This window comes from Mus musculus, chromosome 1 (genome assembly GCF_000001635.26).
Source record: "Mus musculus strain C57BL/6J chromosome 1, GRCm38.p6 C57BL/6J".
NCBI lineage: Eukaryota > Metazoa > Chordata > Mammalia > Rodentia > Muridae > Mus > Mus musculus.
Genome location: NC_000067.6, coordinates 50912003 through 50934708, shown reverse-complemented (window position 1 = coordinate 50934708; position 22706 = coordinate 50912003). Strand labels below are relative to the sequence as shown.

Sequence of the window (22706 nt, the reverse complement as noted above, 5' to 3'; positions counted from 1 at the left end):
CTTGTTTTTAAAAATCTGAAGTTTATTTTCCAAATATGTGATTTCAATAAAATGGCATTGTCTCCAAGGTTCCGCATTGCTTAAGACACCCATACACTACCCCTTGGCCAGGGAATAAAAAAAAAGAGAAATTTAAAATGTGATTCAATGCTTGTTTGGTTAATATGGATTTTAAAGCTGAAAATTCCGCATCTCAAAGCTATATGTGACTTAAGTTTCATCTCTCGCCAGCACCTTCCACAGAGTCTGGCATGGAGAAGGTTCTCAACAGATGTTAAGTGAATTCTGTTATAGTCTGTTGTCAAAGGCTGAGGGAGAATAGCTTAAGATATAAAATAATAACTTTTTCAGAGAATAAAATGTTTAAAAATCTGTATGTGTTGCTGTTTGGCAGTTCCAAAAGTAACTTTTAATTCTTCAGAACTACATCTTGCATGCATTATGTTGGTGATTTTTTTTTAAACAAATGGGCAGGTCTTTGACCGTGGCTGATGTGACTATAACTCTCTATGTTAAATCATGAAAGGACATGGGTTTCACTTGTCTTCTCCCCTCTTTCTGGATGCTTGCCCTTTAAAACTAGCCATTGTGCTATGTCAAAGCCCAAAGTACAAGTAGCCCATGAGAGGATTCAGAGGTGGAGACGAACCAAGCTCCACAGTTGGTAGTCACATGCATTAGAGCCCTGAACTGAGGATGCCTTGAGTTCCCCTTAGCCATGACAACAGAGAGTGACGAAAACTGGTTCCAATAACTAATCAAAACTGCACATCTATGAAGAAAATAAACATTCATGAAGACCCTACGTTCTGGGGAAATCTTTGAGCAGCAGTAGTAACTGAACATTTTTAGATATAAAACATAGTTTAGTAAATGCAACTATTTAATATCTAAATTGGAAAATTCTTAAGAAAGCATAAGGCTACCTGATACATTAAGCTTATAAATTATCATTGATCATTGTGGAACCAGTACTAAGAAAAACTATATCTCTTTATCTGCCTCCCTTCCTCCTTTCACCTTTCTGTTGTTTTTCCTTTGTTTATTCATCCATTTTCTTCTATTCACTTTTTCAGTTTTTCTTCACAATTGATTTATCAGGTTGACTAGTTATTTTTGATATTTCGTAGGAAGATGGGATGCCTGAGACTGTATCATATTATAAGTTTTTATTTTATTATCTAAGAATTATTTGTATAGGTTTAATACCCCGTATCCAATGTGTTTTAGAGGCACAAAATTTGAGATCTTGGCATTTGTGGAATGACAGGATAGACTTCACCTTTTGAGCATCTATTCAAAACACTCTCAGTCAGAAACACTTAGAAAGTTCAAAACATTTTAAACATCATGATGGATTTCAGACTATTTCCGAATTTGGACTTCTGGGTTACAGATATTCTACTTTGTATTGTTTTGATTACGAATCATTGTCTATAATAAGCTGACATTGCTGTTGTGTTATTGGAATTTTCATTTGAACCCTAAGTAATATTAAAAATTATAATTGATGCACTTAAATGTAAATATATCATTTGGTTTACTGTGTTTCATTTTCTAGAATTATGACTTACTTAATTGGAAACTATTTATATTAATGGCCATGAATTTCCTCATCTTATAAACAATGTAAAGGACCTGGGAATATATCTCAATGGTGGAGCACTTGCCTAGTACATGCAAGGTCCTGGTTATGTCACCAGCAATGCAGAAGAAGTAAGAAAAGTGGGAAAAAAAGAAGGGAAGATGGAAGAAAGGAAAAAGTAGTGAGTCAGCTAAACAAACTTATCTAACTTATAAGAATTGAATGAATTTTGAAGGGTAGAAATTAGTGTATTTTAAAGTATCTAAGGGAAGTCAGATTCATATAAGCTCATTTTAGTGTTTTAATAATAACACATATAGGAACATATTTAGGTTATGTACAATATGTGCATTTATGTTTGAAATTTATCTCATGTCCAGAAAGACTAATGTACATCCCATTTTAAATATAATAACTTACACTCATATCTGAAAATGCACAAGGAACAAAAATTTAGGATACTACATAGAAGAGATTTTCAGATGTCTTCATTTTTATCAGATAGAAGGGGAGAAAACATTAAAAAATAGAAAAAAAACACACAAAACAACATGAAAATGCTGAAGACTGGGAAGAAACTTGTTCAAGGAGCTCCTAGCTTAACATAGTTTATCTCATGCAAGTTGTACAATTTTATTTAACCATCAACTTGGTGTAGACATTCAATAATTATGATAAATATACAAAGTTTAAATTTACTACTAGAAAGATTTTTTCCTCTTAAATTACTTATTATTGTAAAACACACTAATAACAGTATAATCCAGTACAAATAAGGAAATATATTTATATTTCCTATTTAAATTTTCATTTGGCAGCTAAAAATCAAACACAGACAGTTCTTTAATAGGAAAAATGATATGCTTCCATTTTGCGCATTTACCCAGAATTACACCAGTTTTTTTTTTTTCCAGTGAAACACAAACATCTCATTTGAAGAATGTGCTTTGTGAACCATCTTCTGCTAATTACAAGTTTACTTGCTGTACCTATCCCTGGCTACAAAAATAAGAGAAATTCTCAGGAATCACAAACTTAAAAAGAAAAAGAAAAGGTATGAAATTCCATGGGCGTGATTTCTCCAGTTGGTTTTCCATCCTCTTTAGTTATCAATTATAAAAATTATAAATTGAAAATTCTCATGTTCCATCTCCTTCACGTAGCTCTTCCCTCACTGTGGGGGAGACCCTGAAAGTAGATGCCACATGTATGTGATCTGCACTGATGGATCGCTAAAGCCATGGCAATGTCTTTGGCCACTTTAAGCTACCAATAATCTTGCTCTGTTTCTCAAAAAGGAGGAAAAAATGCACAAGGAGCTTTTATCTTCTCTAAAAGTATCTCAACCCATATTTAAAGGTGAGTTTTCTTATCTGCCTCACCAAGATGTAGGGTTAAGTCCTATGTATTCACCATTAAGTCAATATTCAATATGGTACAGTAAGTCAAAATATGACTTTGTGTTTCTAGTTTTCAACAACTCATGCTTTTATAATTTTGGAAGTGCCTTTGATCTTGTTCATAGTTTTATTTATATGCATATTTCTTGCATCAGCTTAAATTAGATGTAAATGTTTGGTGTTAAATGTAATTCAATAATAATCAAGTGTGAGTCCACGGTACTAGTTCAACATCCAAGTTATTTGAGGCTATATATTATTATATGAATATTTTGAAAAGAAGCAGACTCCAGTAATTTTCATAGTGGCAAATGGGATAAATAATGATTGTAATAACAACAATGGAAGCATTATTTTAAATTCATTTTAACAACTTTGATGATAACTTCTTTGTAAAAATATACTTTTCTTTCTAACTGTTGAAAACCTCTCTGACAGATGACAATGTCCACCGTTCTGCTTACGATTCAACATGAGGCTCTATGTGCTCATATGAATTCCTAGGAGACTCTGTAGTTGTTTAATGTGCTAGTCTCAAAATCTTTAATGTATACAACAAGGTTCATGATTTCCAAACTGGCACAGTAGTTTAGGAGTGACCTTATAGAAGTTAACATAAAATTGCATCCTCTTGACAGGATAAGAAAACCAAAGCCCATTAAAACAAACGACAATATAATAAATAATAATAATGACAACTTGTGAAGAACAAAAGTACAAATCCATATCTGCTATCCACTGACTATTTTGACAATTATCCTCAGTCAGTTGACCTATAAAATGTACACACCAGTGCTTCAGGAAGGCACACTTTCCGTCCATATCTAGAAAGTAGAAACTGAAGCTTATCCAACATCAGTGGCATTTTTGACTAGGTCAGTCACAGGTCCCGAAAAGTTATATGTCACCTTGACATCAGCTTGCTCTCTTGCCAGTACTTTTGTTTGATGCTAGCCTCCTTTTGAGTCTGTACAGTTATAACTTGCCAAATGATGAGTTGTACAAGAAGCTCACTGCCTTGCAGCCTCTTTAATGAATTGAAGATGCAAATATCAGATATCTTACCTTGAACTGACAGACGCAAGTCACAGTGTCTCCAATCCTTAAACATTCCCCGTCAAATTTACAGGTGTTGGTGTCACACAGGAAGAGATCATTTTCTCTGTCATCGTAACCTCAAGTTGAAAAAGAATGCTCCAGTCACTTTAAAATGTTATAATGTATAAAGAGAATTCTAGTTTGTAGCACAAACAGAATTTTCTTAAAATTTAATTCCAACAGCCACAAGTGTGCCTTCTACTAATAACCTCAAAAGTGATCAATAATAGTCCATACATTTACAACTGTTTCCTAATAAAGTCTCCCTCAGTATCACCTTTTGAGCATGCTTTCTTAAATTTAGCTTAGACTAATAGTGACTGTGTGAGTGAAAGTTTGACATTTGCTTCTCTGCTTTCTTTTTAATTTTTTTCCTCACTAAGTAGGGTATATCAGTGACCCAAACTCAATATTTAGGAAAAGATTTGGTGATGGTTTGTAGTTGCCATTTTAATATTTCTGCCTTTAATTGTTCTTCGCTTTAAGATATGAAATGACCCTTACTTACAGTTTTTTTTCCAGACAAAGAGGAAGCAAAACCTCAATAATAAAGATAAACAGACTTGGTGTTTTCTGTGAAGGTCTTTCTGACTCAAAGGAAGATTGATCACCTTCAAGTTAACAGGGATGGGTGGGGGCTGCCAAGCTCTTCACAACCTTCCAGAAATACAGTTCTTCATTTTTAGTTAGTGAACACAGCTTTGAGAGATCTGGTTTATAACACATTTCCTCATTGTCAATGTTATATTCAAGCTAGGTATTCCTAATACCAATATTAGTTAGGAAACAAGCTAGTCATGTTGAACATTAGTTATGATCAAATTTTAAGGATGTTCTGTTCCCAAGTGGAATTTATTCTTTTTAAAATAGCATACATGAATGAAGGAACTAAGAATAAGTTAGAGACATGTTGTGTTTCATAAAATGCCAAATTTAGAAATTACCAAAAGAAGAACCAAGTCAGTCTACTGACCCAAATCTAATATGACTGTACATTTCAACTTGTCTTAGCCAAGGTTAAACTGGAGTGGTGCACATTAATTAATTGACCTCAAGAGTTGTATTAGTCATCTCTTAGAACTGTACATGCCTCTACCTATAAGTTATATTTAATAATCACATCCTCTCAAAAGTTACACACACTTCCTTTCACTTACACATCTCCAAAGGCTATCTTATTCAAAGTCGGATTTAATTGTGAGAAGATTTTACTTAACTAAAATGAAATGTTATAAACACACTTGCTAAAACAAGACCAGATTAGACCATGGAGACAATGACCATGTGTGCTTATAGAGTTTAAAATGCCAAAGAAATTACACTATGATTCTTCAGGTAAACTAGACACTCTGATACTGAAATGTAAAACCAGCCAGTAAGAGTGCAGTAACTTCGATCTTTGGGCCCCTTTCAATTAGAGGCTTCAATAGCATGCAGGTGTCAAGCTTCAGTATTCTGACAGAGACTGAATGAGCAAGAGGACTGCCTGACAATGAAACCCAGTGCAGAAGTGAAGGGGTTGGGACCTGCCATGGTAGGGTCACTGTGCTCTCAGAAGAGAGTCTATCAGCCTTGGGGCATGCCCATTCTGGCGTGGGGGAGGGGGCGGGGATCTATGTTTGCTTCTTTCTCAACTTCTGTCCTCCACATAAGAACTTGGATGGGCATACTTTGGCTACAAAATCAATGTCTTTCAAAGTCAATGGCATTTGCAGCCAAAGGAAGAGAGAAGAGAGTGGGGGTGGGGGTGAAAGGAGAGAAGAAAAGGGAGGGAGAGGGAGCGCTAGAGAGAGCAAAAGAGAGAGCTAGGGAGGTATAGACAGAACAAGCTAGAGGAGAAAAGAGAAAGAAAAGGGGGAGGAAGAGGAGAGGGGAGGAGAGGAGAGGAGAAGGGAGGGCAGGGGAGGGGAGGGGAGGGGAGGAGAGGAGAGGAGAGGAGGAAGAGAGAGAGAGAGAGAGAGAGAGAGAGAGAGAGAGAGAGAGAGAGAGAGAGAGAGAGAGAGAGACTCCGTTCCTGGAAACTTGCCTCCTTAGAATTATCTGTGGCCCAGTGCTGACTAGAAAACCCCTGCATTCAGAAGCATTTTCGGCAGCCTTAACAGTTTCCCTGCAGTCATCATTTGATTTATTGCTTTCTTGATTGTTCTTTCTCATAAAGTTATTTTTCGCACATCCAGGCTAGACTCTTTTATTTTTATTTTTATTTTTTTTAATGATGGGAAATGTTCTGCGTTAGTGTTTTCCCCCAGGATGGAGAACTACCTCTGTAGTATTTCTCTAAATCCTCCGATTTGAAAGGGGCAAACATCTATGGTTCCCCACACCTGTACTTTGTTCCTATCCCAGCACGCCCAGCCTTAGCTGAAGCAGTTCTCAATGTTTCTCAGGATTGAGGTGGGAAGTTCTGGGTTTCAGGCAGTGGCTGGGCAGACATATGAGAGTAGACAGGTCTGTGCGGGTTCCGCGCTTGGAGAAGTGAAGTAGAGGGCTGAGGGTCTGGACTTACCGGAGCAGTTCCAGCCGGTGGGCGTTTGGCAGTCACTTAAGGAGGTAGGGAAAGCAGCGAGTTTTACCGGGCGGGCTATGATAAGCAGCGTCACGGGCAGCAGCAGCAGCCAGCAGAAGCCCTCGCAAAGTGTCCAGCTGCTGCACTGCCGCGGGGACTCCCACAGCACCATGACTACTTCGCGCAACTCTGCAGCAACCAAAGGCTTCTGAAGAACACGGGATCGCAGGGGCCACGCAGCGGGCTACTGAGCATCCCGCGGACCGCGGCAGCAGAGGAGGGGGCGGCGGCAGGGACAGCCGGCGGTGATACTGCGACCAAAGGAGAGCATGATCTCCGGAGTTTCAGCAACATCCAGTGACCGGGCTCAGCCTGCGGAGTGAGAGGATAGTCCGCTGAGAAGCTGCGCCCCCGATGCAAGGAGCTGCTGCCATAAGGAACAGGGTCGGGGCAAAGGAGGAGCAGGAGACAGAAACCAGGGTGCGGAGAGGAGGCGGCCAATCGGCCGAAGAGAAGAGCGCGACCAGACTGGGTGGAGGGACAGTCACAGCGCCCCGCAGCCCAGCCGCCGCCTCTCGCGCTCTGCCGCCCGCATCCCTCTGGCGTTTGGGAAGCAGCAGGTCCTTAGCCCGCCCGGGGTCACGTGGGAAGCGGCAGTCGGACTCTGATTGGCGGAGCGCGATGCAGGTCCCGGGAGGGAGGGGTCGGTGAGGAGGTGCAAGGAGGAGGCGGCCACTGATGCCACAGATGGGCTAGTTCTCTAGGCTCTAACCCGAGTGGGTCTAGGCGGGATGGCTCCTGGGAGAAGCTCAGGCTTCAGGGCGGCTACTCCCACGTTCTTTCTCCCACTTGCCTGGCTTCTCTGCTCCATGACGCCCCCTACTGTGTGCGAGGTCCAGGCTCGCGCCTCTCTTCTGTGCGTGACCCCGGGCTGACAGCACCCGCTGCGGCTGGGTGGCCTTGTCTTCCAGCTGGATGTGGTGGGGGCGGAGTAGGTGGAGGACCCGCAGCCACAGGGCAATAGGGGAAGCGGGTAGGGAGCAGAGGGCGTCCCGTTGGCGCCGCCGGTCCGGGAAAGAGATCCAGGCTGGGCATGTCCTGGTAGCTTAAGAAGCATTAGGATGCTTCTCTAGGCGGTGGCAGAGAAAAGAGGGCAAGAGGCGGCAGTGCGAGAGCCAAAAGACTCTGGTGGCTTAAAGCAGCAGCAGCAGCTAGCTCCCCGAGCAAGCCCGACAGTGCTCGCCAGGCTGGAGCAGCCAGTTTCGCTGGCTCTCCCCATTCTCCCTGTGCCTCCTATCCCTTCCAGGCTCTCCGCAGCTCAGCCTGCTAGATTTGATTCTCTTTCCCTGGAGCTCTTTGGTAAGGTACAGACCGGAACCTATTTGTGGGGCTGTCTAAAAGGTTCAACAAAATGTTGTTGGAAGGTCAATTTTGGTCTGGACAGGAGGCCGGAGGAGCAGCGAGAGACTTCTCTGAATCCAAGCTGAGAATGGGTTACAGGGCGAATCCACAGAGAAGCGGCATCCCGGAGGAGAGCTTGGAGTGATTGGGCGTTAGACTTGGGCGTTTTACACCTTGTCTGTGGATCCCCAGCTACCTGGGAGAGGCAAGGGAGCCTAGCCCGGCAGGAGTCACTACCTCCGCTTGGTTCTCCTTAGCCCCAGCAGAAACAGCAGAGAGATATCAGCCTTCCTTCTGCTGCACTCCACGCAGTTAGACACACTCTTTAGCTTAATGGCATGTTAGTTCTCAGGGCCCAGAGCTTTTTGGGACATAGATGGAGAGAAGAGTCTGTCTCCTACGACTCAGGTCACTACTGCAGTCACAGGGTTCTTGGTGCCTTGCACCAAAGAGGTTTCCTTTTGCGTTTGTATCATTCAGTTATTTATGGTATTTTTTCATTCACATTATACATATATACTCCTGCTCTATTTCTCTTTCCTTTCTCCTTCTCTCCTTCTTCCTTTCTTTCAAAAGCTTTCCCCTTTCTCTTTCTTTAAATTTCCTTGTATCGCCCTCCCATAACCTCCTGAATCTTGACTAAGAGCATTGTTTGATAGCATCTAACAAGCAATTAACGAGCTTAACCAACCACTTAAAAGCGGCACCAATAGACTTTGAAAGGCGGACTATCTATCTATCCTCCGCAGACACCACCAGAAAACAAACTGTGCCAAAGCAGTCCCTTTAAGTCCTGTACCCTCCAACCTCTCCCCACTCCCTTGCTTTTTAACTTCGCCTCTGTGAGACGTGATCCTGCAGCACCTCTGAGCCTCAAAGCCACCTCTCTCTTTCTTCCTCTATGTGAAACCCTTCCCTTTATCTTACATCCCGCCTCCCTCCCAAGACTACCTTTCCCCCTCCCCCGCCCACCTCTCAAGATTTCTGAATCTTGGTGTCTCTTGCCCCTGGCAAATAAGCAGCCGCAGATCTCAGCGTTCCAGTCAATGGCATCTCTCACCAGCGAAGACTCCATTAACACAGATCAATTTGACCAGACATTGGAGGCATCAGAAAAATCGGCTTTTAGATGGAGCAACTGAATTGTTGAAGGTAAAGGAATGCCCAGAAGATGGAGCTGCCAAAGATATCGCAAAAACAAAGAAACAGAGATGCCTTTCAGTGGAGTCTGCGACATACATTCAAGCTTAATGCAGATCTAGCTGCATCAGCCACACAGTACCGAATGAGGATTTGGAATTTTCCATACCAAAGCGTGGATCAGCGATCAGCAACTAATCAGGCTTTTGAATATGAGCCCCTCTGCAGTTATGGCAAAGTCCCTCAGACAATGTGTTTTTGCAGCGATTATGATCATAAACCAGCGCTAGGGTTGCAGGGTTTGACTGTAACCTAGAATTACAAGGAAAAATGTTACTGAATTCTCTGCTTAGTAAAATTTTGGTGTGCTTTGTAAGAATTTGTATTCTTCAGACACTTTGCCCACAGTAACTTAAACTGCCAAATGAGTTAATGACTGGCTGCGATGGGTAGCAAACACAGTTACCTGCACAGAGGTTCTTTAAATTATTGAGGAGTTGGAACCAAAGCCTTTCAGTTGGAGATGCTGTGATTCTGTCCCGCTCAGGATACATTTAGTGTTACAGTGCCACCAAGAAACGGAATTTTGCAACTGGCAGGCACCACCAAGTGGCAGAAGAACATCATTTACTGAAGGGAGCACTGCATTGTTCAATATGTAAATAAAAATATGCATATTATTTAGTTCTTCATTAGGTATTGAGGAAATAGACAGGCACTGACATTGCCTTATCATAAAATTGTACTAGCTCTTCGACTCTTTCCCAGCAAGCTCAAAGCAGTTTCTTTACTACACTTAACTTTCAAATATGCCTATGAATCGTGCCTCATATTATATATTATATGATAAGTAATAATTTGATTGAACCCATGCCATGGGTGTTCAAAGTTCCTATTTAAATTAGTGAATAATACTAGCTTTCAATGTTCCTGAGCTAGAATATTTTAGTTATGGAAAAAATAGTCTAGGACAGAGAGAGGTTGTCATGTCTTAAAGAAATTGCAGATTGTATTTTTTGTTTTTGCATAAAACTATGTTTAAAATGTAATAATGTTTTGTTGTCAGTTTCATGAATGTACATAGATTTGCATTTCATTTGAATGATTTTTATGATTTTGAAGTTATGAAGTCATTACTGCACTTCCCCTCTTTCCTCCCTCCAACTGTTCCCAGGCATTCCTGACAAATTCATTACCATGTGTCTTTAGTTATTGTTACACGTATGCATACATATAAAAGATAACTTTTAAAAAAATTGAGGCAAGACTGAGGGGTAGAGCTTGGTTGTAGAGGATTTACCTCACATGCAGGAGGCCTTGAATTTGATCAACTCCACAACATCAAGGACAACACCAAAAGAAAGGATATCATTATGACCTGTGAAATTACTTAAGGCTTAGGAAAATTGGTACAAGGAGAAAGAGGAGGAGGAGGAGGAAGAGGAATTGTTCTAGAAAAAGTAATGCTGAAGATAAATGAGCTTGGGAAAAATAAGACATTTTAGCAATGAGGGATTTGATTTTCTCTGCCTCTAAAATTTTTTTTATTGTTCAGGAGAGGCATGAAGCAGGTTGTGCCTCCTAATGTATTAGACATTTAACAAACAGAAAGAAACACACTGTCATTTAATTCCTATAGTACCCCTAGACACAGAAGTAACAACCAGTGTTTTGTGAACAAGTTGCATGAAGCATTTTAGAACTTAACAAAAATTCTAACATCAGAACACAAGACCTCCTATTCTTTTTTCATATTACTGTTCCTTTGAGATAGATTATACAGGTTCTTCCTGTGAAGAATATCTATCAGTTCTTTCCTTGGTTCACAGAACACAGCCACATGCAGTAATTCTCAACCAAAAACAATGAGATCCAGTGATTGCATATGTGTTGATCATATTATTAATTGAGATAGTTTTTAACATTTAAAATTTATTTTGTGTGCATGCATGTGTATCTAACAGCATATATATGGAGATCAGAGGAAACGTGAGAATCAAGTTTCTCCTTTTATGGACCACTGGAGTTCCATAGATCAAACTCAGGTCATCAGGTTTGGTACTAAGCATTTTACCCTATGAACAATAACACTAGTCCAGGAAAGTCTTAAAAATACATGTCTTTTACTTTTAAGACTATAATATAATTACATCATTTCTATTTCCTCCTTTTCCTTCTAAACCCTGCCATATACTCTCTTTTCTCTTTCAAATGCATGATCTCTTTTTAAATTAATTGTTTTTATATACCCAAGACAATTTTCTGAAGTGAGATATCATTGCTGAATTCCAACATACTTGATACAATTTGTCCACAAAACAAGAATAGTGGACACTTCTGTCTCATTAGAGGGGTTTTCGTAATTAAATAACAGTATGATTCTTTCTGTGTGGTTAAAATGTTTGACACACTAGGAAGCACTATATATGTGTATATGTGTACTATATATTATATGTGTGTATATATATATATACTGTATGTAGTATATATAGTATTCTGTCTGTATAATGTTACTTGGATGTATGTTTGTAGGACTGACCAGATGATATTAGCTTATCATTTTGTGTGCTATTCTCTGGAAAGGACTATTTGTCTTACTTATTTCAGAATTCCTTATGTGCCTGTGGTTCTTTGTATAAGGCTGAGGTCTCCCACCTTTTCCTCATCCATTTTGGTTTTTTGGTTTGTTTGTTTGTTTGCTTGTTTTGCTTTGTTTTGATTTTTTGAGACAGGGTTTCTCTGTATAGTCCTGGCTGTCCAGAACTCACTTGGTTTACCAGGCTGACCTAGAACTCATAAATCTGCCTGCCTCTGCCTTCCAAGTGCTGGGATTAAAGTCTTGTGCCACCACTGTCCAGCTCTCATCCACTTTGGAATGTCTATGGTTATTCTTGTTCAGCTCAAGATGATGAGTATAATGGGTATAGCTGCTGGCAATTTTAGGAAATGGTCTCACAGAAAGCTCCCTGGTCCTGTGGGTCTTACAGTCTTTCACTCCCCTCTACTGCCATGTTGCCTGAGCCTTAGATGATGGAGTTGCTTTGTAAATGTATCCATTGCGACTGAGCACCACAACTCTGCATTTTGATTGCTTATAGTTTTCTGTAATTGCTTCCTGTATTAAAAAGAGATGGTTATGTGATGAGGGGGTGAGTATAAGTTCCATATCTCACCAGGAGAATTTTCAAATCAGAAAATTTGGAGTTTGATTCTGTATTCTGTGTTCATATTTGCTTTCGAACTAAGGTACTACATACACCTAAGCGTGAGTAAAAGAAGTTCACTCACTAGGTTTTCACACTGTTTTGGTAGAAAAGTTAACAGAGACTTAAACTCCGTGCACTGAGAAGCTATGAGACCTGTTTTGTGCATGTTCATCAAGAATTTATTAAGTGGCTAATACGTCTAACTTAGTAACTATATATATATATATATATACATATATATATATATGTATATATATATATATATATATATATATATATATATATATATATATAGGCAGTCTTCTTATTTGCAAAATGTAGGTAATAATGCCTCCTAAGAATGTTCTAGAGAGTAAGGGAAACCTTTAATGAATTAGGGGAATTCATACACACGTAGGTGAACAGCTGAATCTGTGAATGAATGTACAGATATATTATTTTCTATATACAAGCAGAAGTGATTATGGCTGAATGATACTGTACAAAGCACATTGATCACTAGCAATTAAAGAGGAGTACAATATTAACATCTTGTGATTTAATTTCCAGTCTACTTCAGATAGGAATTATATTTCTATAACAGGAACATGAAAAGCACATATTAAAATTTCATCTTATGATAAATCTAATGGAGCTGTGTTTGTAGATCAAATTCTACCGGCATGTCCCAGAAGCTGTCTTCATTTCTTACTGACTTTTAACACAAAACAAAAGTAGTTGTATTTGCTATTTTCCCTATTTTATACAGTTGGTTAACACTGTGTAAGTTTCAATAGGTGATTTACAAACAACTTCATAACGTTTAATTTTCCCTAAACTTCAATTCTTGTATTGTTAGTTATTTTTGATACTTAAAATTTAGCTTTGTAATTTTAGTACTGGGGGAATAGTTTAGTCTTAGGTCACTGGGCCTCAGTCATGACTTTACATCATAACTGTCTAGGGAATTAAAATAGATTGATTAACAGTTCCACCCAGCTCTTGGAAACTCTGAGTTAATATTGGCATGCACTTAAGAAATTCTCCTGGTGTTTTAATATCATGTTTTGGCTGAACCCTGTCTTGGAGAGAGTGAACCTTTCTTCAGTATCCACATATCCACGTTGGAGAAGCAAATAAGTGGCTTTTTTTCTAGTTAAGGCTTTTAAATATGTCTCACAAAAATAGTTTCTGATAGCAATATCTAATGAAAGCAATATGAAACAGATGATGTTTGAAACTAGCTTGCCAATAATTTACAGAACAAGAACAACTACTATTGAATTTCAAAAGAGTTAAAAGCAACAGCCACCTCAATAAGACTTGGTATCTTTGTATTTATAAATTCAAATTGGATTTAGTGTCTGTTATTTAAATGGCAGCCTTACTCTCGGACTTACTGTAAGACTTTTGTTTTCAAGACCATTGCACAATCTTTTCATTTTAGTCAGAAGAAGATAAAACTGTTCTCATATACATGCTTTTTGCTACTCATGGCTACACCTGGACTCTACTAGATCTGTTTCTGGCTTTGTGAAAAGGACTACAAAAGGTAATTATTTTCAGATTGTGTTATTAGCACCAGAGTCTTTTTAAATTCTGAACATTATATCCATTTATTTCTCAAAATTAAATCTCAGTCATTCTTCCCATTGAACTTTTTCCAAAGTGGTAAATGAGGTACTTGGAGCACTAATGTCCTCTGACTTTGCCTAACTCCCCTCAAGCCCTGTATTGGACTGAAGGCACGGAGAGAAGGAGAGAAATGGAGGGAGAGAAGAAGTAGAGGGAGGAATGAAAAGGTGAGGCTGCCTTTTGTCATAGAAGGAAACTGGGACTGGCCATACACTCCTATCTTGTAGCTTCCTTACATTCATTTCCACCTCAAAACTCTGTGGAACCCTGTGGTCCTATCAAATCTAAGTACATAAAATAAATTCAAACACCTGTTTAACTTTATTGAATCCATATTTTCAATATTATTTGATGATGGAATCCCTTTTAGCAGGAGAACCTTAAAATAAACGATGGCAGCAGATTTCCATATGCTAACATTATTGTCTTGCAACAGTTTAGAGGAAGGGAACCTCTTAAAAATATCTGAACACTTTGGAGGAGAGTACTGCTCATCCCCTCTGACTTTCCTTGCACACAGTCAGGTGCATTGTCAGTATTAGTACAGTAAGTCTCCCAGGGCCCTCTTCTCTGAAATATACCCCCTGCTCTGGATGTTTTGGGACCATGACTAAAGTATCAGCTTTTGCTGACACAATCTTTAAAGTACTGTCTTCCAGGTCATGCTATGTAAACTTTAAATTATTTTAATTTCCTTAGCAGTGTTTCTAGCAAAAAGTCAGATGTTGATGGTATCAGATGATACGGCATTAGATCCTTGTACCTTTACGTTTATCTATTTATAGAATACACATACATACTTTCTTACTGGCAGGGTTGTTGAAGACTCTGATTTCACATGACAGGATCCAGGAACACACAACATCTGAGTTGAATTGGTTGCTCTGGATGATAGAAGCCTTGTGTCCTGGGAATGCCAATTAGCTTCTCATCTGAGCTTCAATATTCTCTCTTGGTCAGATAGTAGTAGTTTTTTTTTTTTTTTTTTTTTTTTTTTTTTTTTTAATACTTGTGCAGCAAAGAAAGAGTCACACACCACAAAAGAGGGACTATGTGCTGCCACTCAGGGCAGAACAGAGACATGTCAGAAATAATTGAAATTTGTAAATTGGAAATCAACAGAAGGAAAGGAGCTCTCCTGTTTCCACCCTGGCACTGTTTTGTAAACCTCAGATATTTGAATTTTCTTTTGTCCACATTATTCATTTTCTTTGAATCTCTGACATTCTAATTGTAGATAGGTTTATAATTGGATTTAATTGTAGCAGATATCTGCCATATATTATTTGTGTATTATTACAAAATCATGAATGTTCTAAATGTCAGTATATTTAAGTATGGAGAAAAGAGATTTACTAATTTATTTGTTTTATGTAAGTTCTCCAAATTATATTACAAAAAGCCTTGCCTGCCATATAAAAGTTTGCTTTTTAGATACAACAGTCAAATAATAGTAAATTTCAAAGACTTTTAATTCTAGGAAATCATTCTTTTTCTTTGCAAATATATGATTTACATTAAGTAAAAACATTCACACAATCTCTTCCTCTCTCTTGTATTTATCTTTAGATTTCTTTTTTTGTTAATTTCCAAAATAGCTAAAAGAAACTCTAAGTCATTTGACTGAATAGAATGCTGCTTTAGACATCGAAGAATTTACTCATTTCATTATTTGTTAACTTTATTTTGTTATTTGTTAGCTTTATTTTGCAATGAACACTGTACTAATACAGTAATGCTATGTGGTATATATTCTTTCTAATAAAAAATGTTTATCTTATTGTCCAACAAAAACCTCAACACAGCAAGTAAGAGACTGTTCCATTAGAGGGGTCAATATTAAATTGTCTGGCAAAAAAAAATTTACATTTTAATCTTAATGACTTTTTGTGAAGAATATATCTAAGCTGAACATAATCATGGAAATATTGGAAATATATTGTCAATTTAATTCGCATATACTTACATGCAAATCTTATCATTAAAATATAATTTCTTATAAGTTTTATGATTATAAAATACTTAATAATAACACCAAATTGCAATGCAATATTAGTTTCTCTACTGTGTGCTTAAATGCAAAGAGGTGTTTAATTATCATGACAGAATAGTCACTTGTATTATTCATTCAAAGAACAGTGTTAATTACCACACAGGTATAGGCATCGAAAATATTGCTCCTACAAAGTTACATATTGCCACATCAGCTATAGACAATTTGAACATACCGTTTAAAATGATTGTTGTTTTATTATGATGAGACAGGAGTATGAACTGCCAGTGTCAACCAAATCAGCTTCAGAGTAGTGATCAGGCCATTGAATTTGCATTGGAAAATCGAGTTCCAAGTTCTGGTCCTGAGCTTGAAACTGAAGCTAGCTTTAGTGAGCGATATTCTATTTACATGTGTAATTTGACAGGTATATCATGAGGGTTAATATGATTATGATCTACAGGGCCCCCCTGTTCAGTTATTATTTATCATTTTCAAGGTATGTGCAAGACAATGGAACTTTGTGTTCTTTGGTCCTTGCTGCTGGAATCCAAATCACAAGCCATGTGACCCCATTTCAGGCAACTGAACTAGTCCCCCATTCCCTCACTCTGCAATTGCATTTCTAAGTCAATATCTGACGATATTTTTAAAATGTAAGTTACTACAATTGTGTTTTGCTAGTGACATTGTAAATTACTTCTCCCCCACTGCACCTTGAAGATACTATCTCACATTTTAGCTCAGATAGGTTTGGAACTTTCTATGGATCAATCACAGACCCACCTTGGTCTTTAGCTCTTCCGGATTGAGTTACTAGGAACTTGGATTGCAGATGTGTGCCACTCCCACATCTGGTATATCTGAATTTTAAAATGTGAACTTGTGACTTTCAGAAAAGCAACAAAAAACCCACAGACACAAGTCATTTTGTTTAATATTGATTAATTTTATTTAATATTGATTGATTTTGTTTAATATTGGTTGATTGTGATTTTTCATAATCCATTGTCTTATTTAAGGTTTTACTACTGTTATGAAACATAATAACCAAAGTAACTTGGGGTAGGAAAGGGTGTATTTGGCCTTCTAAATCATTGTTCATCATTGAAAGAAACCAGAATAGGAACCTGGAGGCAGGAGCTGATGCGGAAGCCATGGAGGGGTGTCACATGGTCTGCCTCTCTGCTGGGGATTCTCTGGGCACTCCTAGCAAGCCAGCACAGAGGGTGCAGGGCAAAGGCTGGAATGAAGACTTCACAGCCTGTGTTTCCCACTGGGCCATCAGACATTGCAACACACCAACTTGAAGTGGAAACAGTGGGGTCTGGGACATACTCTGTGGTTCCTTGTCTCTGCTCTGGGTAGCCTGTAGCCACTAATATACCACCGGGAGAGGAAGTCAGGAAATAGTGTCCACCGTGCCCTTCTGGGTGTCCTCATGCCAGGCTGAAAGGGGAAGGTGGGGCCCAGAACAAGTGGGATCAGGTCTGATTGGAAGCAAGTACTGAGTACTGGAGGGGCAGAAGAGAAAAGTCTTCTTCATGAATAGGATTGTGAGGCAAAGACTTTTCCTGTGCTAATGAAGCAGCTCCCTAAGATGATCTTTGCTTGTTTATATTGCTTTATTGATGATGGCTATGGGAGATACACTTCAGAGTAAACCAGAGGTTATGCTTCTTAGGAGAAGGAATACCCAGGAAGGTAAGGTCACTGGCTGAGTGCTTAGGGCAATGAAATGCCTCCTTAGCATGGAGAAGGATTTCAGGAATCTCAGGTGCTAGCTGAGTGAGAAAGGAAGTTGAACCTGTAATCTTAACCAAGGCTATATGACATTCAGCACGTAGAGGTGTGGGGGTTTTTGAACTCCCCAGGCAAGGTCAAAGAATAAGAAACTCTCCCAATGAAGGGAGTCTGCCATATAGAACCAAGCCCCAGAAGGCTACCCAGTGAATGGTAGACTTTGACCTTAATTAGCAGAGTTTTTCCACATTCCCTGGTTTATTTTTTAATGAAGAAATGTCACTAAAGTACTCAGCCTCTATACTGGGGACAGCGTGGTACTGAACCAGAACCCAATTAGCAGTGATGTTTGCAATGCTACTATCTGCTGTTTTAAAATTGGACAAGGCAGGGTGTAAGCATCAAAATAAAACACGACACAAACCAGAAGGGTAATGAGGGGTGGGAGCCAGAGAGACAACGGATTATTGAACCAACTTGCTGTTTACTGGCTTGCTCCATTTTGCTTGCTTATCCAGATTTTTTTCACAACCAAGGACCACTTGCCCACAGTGGCCTGGGCTCTCTCATATCTATCACTAATTAAGAAAATGTCCAACAAGCTTCCATAAGCCAGGTCTTAAACAGAGATTTGTTTTCATCTCACTTCTGGTGACCCTACATTGTGTCAAACTGACATAAAAATTGCTGGCATATCAACTATTTTTGATGATGGTGAAATATTGAATAATGATCCCCTTAATGAAGTTAATGACCTCAATTTAGAGACTTGAAATATTTTTATGTGTTTTATAATTAACTTCAGCATTATTATATTTGTATTGTACCAGTGAACAAGTGAGGAAGGCAATATGATGTCATTAATCAATGTGCTAAACTTGTTAATTTTGCAGCTTGCTATATCCCTTTGGTAGGCAGATTGTTTATGTATTTACAACAATGTTGATAATATTCACACATCAATTGTTTTCTTACAAAAATCTAAGTATTTCTTATGCGCATTGCTAGACATATACATTTTCATTTTAGAGACTCGAGAAGCAAGACTTTGAGGTATGTCTAGTGCTTCCACCTGCCTGCCAACGCTCTGGTGGTGTGAGCTTCCCTTTGGAGTTGTCACTATAACTACAGAGAGCTGAAAGAGAGGTCTCCTGTGTATATTATAAATATTGGTTTCTAAAACTGCATGTATAAGTGAGCAATCATTTCTTTGTGGCACGCATCCCTCTACACACAAAATTATACCTGATATAGATGCTAATACACCGCATTTGGCTTATACTTTCATGCTACACAACAGCATATTTCTTAATTGTGTATCACTGAAAGCAGCCTACCATTTAGATGAAAGAGCTCTGTTCAGTGCACATGACTGGGAGGATATTGTGGTAAAAGATATCAACAATGGTCCCATTAATGCTGAGATTATACCTGCATCTAATGGCTGATAATGCATCCTACATGACACATGTGAAGATAAATTTACAGCATTAATAGGCTTACAGTCCACGAGAATAAGCTATTTCTCTAACAAGTTCCTCTTCTCTAATGAAACATTATCTTCCCAGTGGCATCTGATTGATGGGTAACTATTGGAGGATGCAGGATTCTTTTATTGGCAAAGCATTAAAGTGCTCTCATCTCTGTGTATAATCCATGTTTGTATTATTGGGTTATACCTAAACATACTGAAAACAAGAAAGTTACATTTCATGAGAATCACATTTAAAAAACATTATTTGTTGAGAAATACAGGTCATCTTAATTTAACATTTAATATGGATGTTCACTTTTTAATGATACTTCTTTTTACTCCAAATTCAAAGAAAATTTTATGCGAAGTTAAACAAGTCGAATAATCATTTCAACATATCTAAAATAGCACTTATGAAGTGGCAGTCAACTCAATTGTTTTAAAATGTGTATTCTGTATGTAAAGTCAGTAAAACCTTACTTCAGTATGTCTTAGGGGGAAAATTTTTAGTTGTATTTATGCGTATGTGTGTGTAGTGCTTGTATGGATAAGTACTATGTGCATGTAAGAAAGTATAGAATCCATAAGTGGTTTTGGATGCCCTTGATCTACACTTACAAACAATTGTGAGTCTGCCCTCAGACAAAGCTGTATGGTGTAGATGTTAAAAATCCTTCTATAGGGAACACAAAGAAATAAGTGACATTAATTAAAATATATAAATATTAAATGTATAATTTTTTTACTTCAGATTTATAATGACAGTTTTGCTGAGTTGAATTTGAAATATCATTAACTTCATTAAGTACTTAAGTATAGATTTATAAGCCTTTTCTTCATATATCTATATCTATATATTTACATATATTAGGGTATCACATTGTTGGGAAGAGCATAGATATTATCTATGACTATTCCGATAAAAGTGCTAAGATCTAATAGTATAATATATTTACTCATAGTTTCAGAAAGTTTAAAGAATATCTACAAGCAATCTGTGAATCTTAGGGAAGTTACTATATTTAATGAATAGACCTTTATTACTATTAAGGAAAATAATGTCACCACAATAACCATATTATATCCCTCATTTATGAAAAAAGAAAGAAATCTGGGTGTGGTCTGGAAGTTTTTTCAGTGGGGAAAGTGTTAAGGATATATGAGGATCTATGTTCAGATATTAAATATCTGTGGGAAATGTTGAACATGGCAGCTTGTACCTGTAATCGAGACACTGGGAAGCAGAACTGGGAGAACTCTTGGAGCTCACTGGACAGCCAGGTGGGTCAATGATTAAGCTCCAAATTCAGTGAGAAACCTTGGTTCAAAAGATAAGGAGAAGACTAATAAAGGAAGATATTCAACTGGTGCTTCTGGTCTCCACATGCAAATCTCTCTCTCTCTCTCTCTCTCTTTCCCCCTACACACACACACACACACACACACACACACACACACACACACACACACACACACATACACACAGATACATGCACACATACAAAACAAACACACACAAAGGGACACATGCACACAACAAAGACACACACAATACACACACAGATGCATGCACATATACACAGCATGTAAAAAGACTCAGAATGTGTACACAAATACAAAGGAAGAATTTGATAGTGGCTTACTTTATATTTTTATAATACAATTTGAACTTTTGATGAAAAAGAGTTCTGTATTATTAAATTGTGTAGGCTTTCATTGAGAAATGGAAAAAGAATATAAAAACAAATTGATTCATATCCTGTTACAAAGAAACATATTGGTATATTATTTCCATTTAGTATTTTTGTATCTTAATTTAAACATGAAAGGAAAAGCATTCTTTACACATATAAAAAAAATCCGTATCAAAGTATACATATTATCATTTGTGCTCCATTTTGCATGTTATCCAGTTCTGTAGCTATAAAACATTAAATTTAAAAATACAAACAACTTGACAAAATTAACATTTATCCACCATTTTAAATTTACTAAACCACTTGAAGTATTTATATTAATATTTTGGAGCAAACAATATCTCAGAATCTAGCAATGATGACTATCGCCAGCAGAGGTGCAGACAGCTTAGCACCTGTCAAGCTTGTAACTCTGCATATTTGTCTTGATTCCATGATTTGTTAAAGAACATTTAATGCTCTTATAAGTGAATTAAAGGAACACCTTTAATAACAAAAGGGAAATGAGGAAACAAGTTTGGTCTCTGTGTGAGACTTGTATTCTTCTCAAAATCCATTCTTACTTCTGTTTTTCATATCATGCTGTGAGTTTAAAAAACACTATCTAGTTATTTTAATCTTCTAGACTAAGCTAGAGCATAATTAAGAAATAGTCATTAGACCAATAAAATAACAGAATTATGAAAGTCTTAAATTATTGTTTTACACTATATGGACGGAAGACTATGCTGTTGCCTGATTAAGCACAGTTGATAAGTATTTTCTGTATTTCGCATACTGTCATATTGTTAGCAAACTAGTATGTTAGTAAGCTCTTCTTGTTATGCTGTTGTCCCATATACAGTAACATAGTTACAAACATAATCCCATAGTGATTACACACACACACACACACACACACACACACACACACACACACACACACACATGGGAGGGAGGGAGAGAGAGAGAAAGGTGTCAGTTTTAGGATTACACTTACCCTTTACCTCACAGAGAGAAATGAATGGTGAATTAGGCCCGATCCACCTCTGTAATCTCTGTAATGCTTCTAGGAACAAGATAAACTAGCAAAAAAAAAAAAATGGGTTTAGTACCAAAGATGACCATTTAAAAAGTCATTATACAAATATATCATTCAAATTGTGAAAGTTTCCATGGAGAAGCAACATAGTGTCCTGCTTTACCAAAGTGGAGCACAGAGAAAATTTCCCTGATTTGAAGTCTGGCAGATAGTCATTTTTAATCACTATTTTAAACTTGGAGGTTTTCTTAAAACTTTATATTATCCTTGTTTTAGTCTTATATCTTGCTCAGATAGAGTTGAAGATGTATTAATAAAAGCGGTTAAAGAAAATACTAATGTTTAGGTAGATGGCAATTATAACTCAAAACTGTTTACAGGCTTTGAAGAGAATCAAAGAAAGAAAGTGGAAATGTGCCCTATGACCTGGAAAGACTGCTCAGTGGTTAAGAGCACAGTTTGCCAAGGGCTTATGTTATGGCCTGATGACAAATGTCAGGGAGGTCACAACAGCCTGTGACAAAATATCTGACCTGCACAAGGGGCATCTGACATTCCCTGGTTTCTGAGGATGCTTGCATTTATATGTATGTTCCCACACAAGTCACACACAAACACATAATAATAAAATAGAATTTAAAAAACCATATCTATTACGTCTTGAGTGGAATACCCATTGACGACTTGTCTATAGTAGGATTCATGGAATCGAGTTCATAGGGAAGTTGGTAATTGGGAGGCAAAATAAAGAGACTTATTGTAGCTTCCTTTGACAAACCAGCATAGTGGAGAGATTTCTGCCTTTCCCATTATGAGAAGCATGTCTAA

At 37.9% G+C, this 22706-nt stretch overlaps 1 protein-coding gene across 2 annotated transcripts in view; it reads right to left on the bottom strand.

Moving 5' to 3' along the window:
• The window catches only part of Tmeff2 (transmembrane protein with EGF-like and two follistatin-like domains 2), a 286588-nt gene that overhangs the window by 252562 nt on the left and 11320 nt on the right, over window positions 1-22706 (bottom strand). The window contains exons 2-5 of one of the 2 annotated variants that reach the window (XM_030255650.1): window positions 21837-21921; window positions 20381-20478; window positions 6590-9442; window positions 4051-4160 (exon numbers count right to left, since the gene is read on the bottom strand). In XM_030255650.1, coding sequence (XP_030111510.1) covers window positions 4051-4160; window positions 6590-6761 — 282 coding nt within the window. In that variant the 5' untranslated portion in view covers window positions 6762-9442; window positions 20381-20478; window positions 21837-21921. Of the gene's footprint in view, window positions 1-4050; window positions 4161-6589; window positions 9443-20380; window positions 20479-21836; window positions 21922-22706 lie in introns of those variants that run through there. The other variant, NM_019790.4, reaches the window with a different exon arrangement.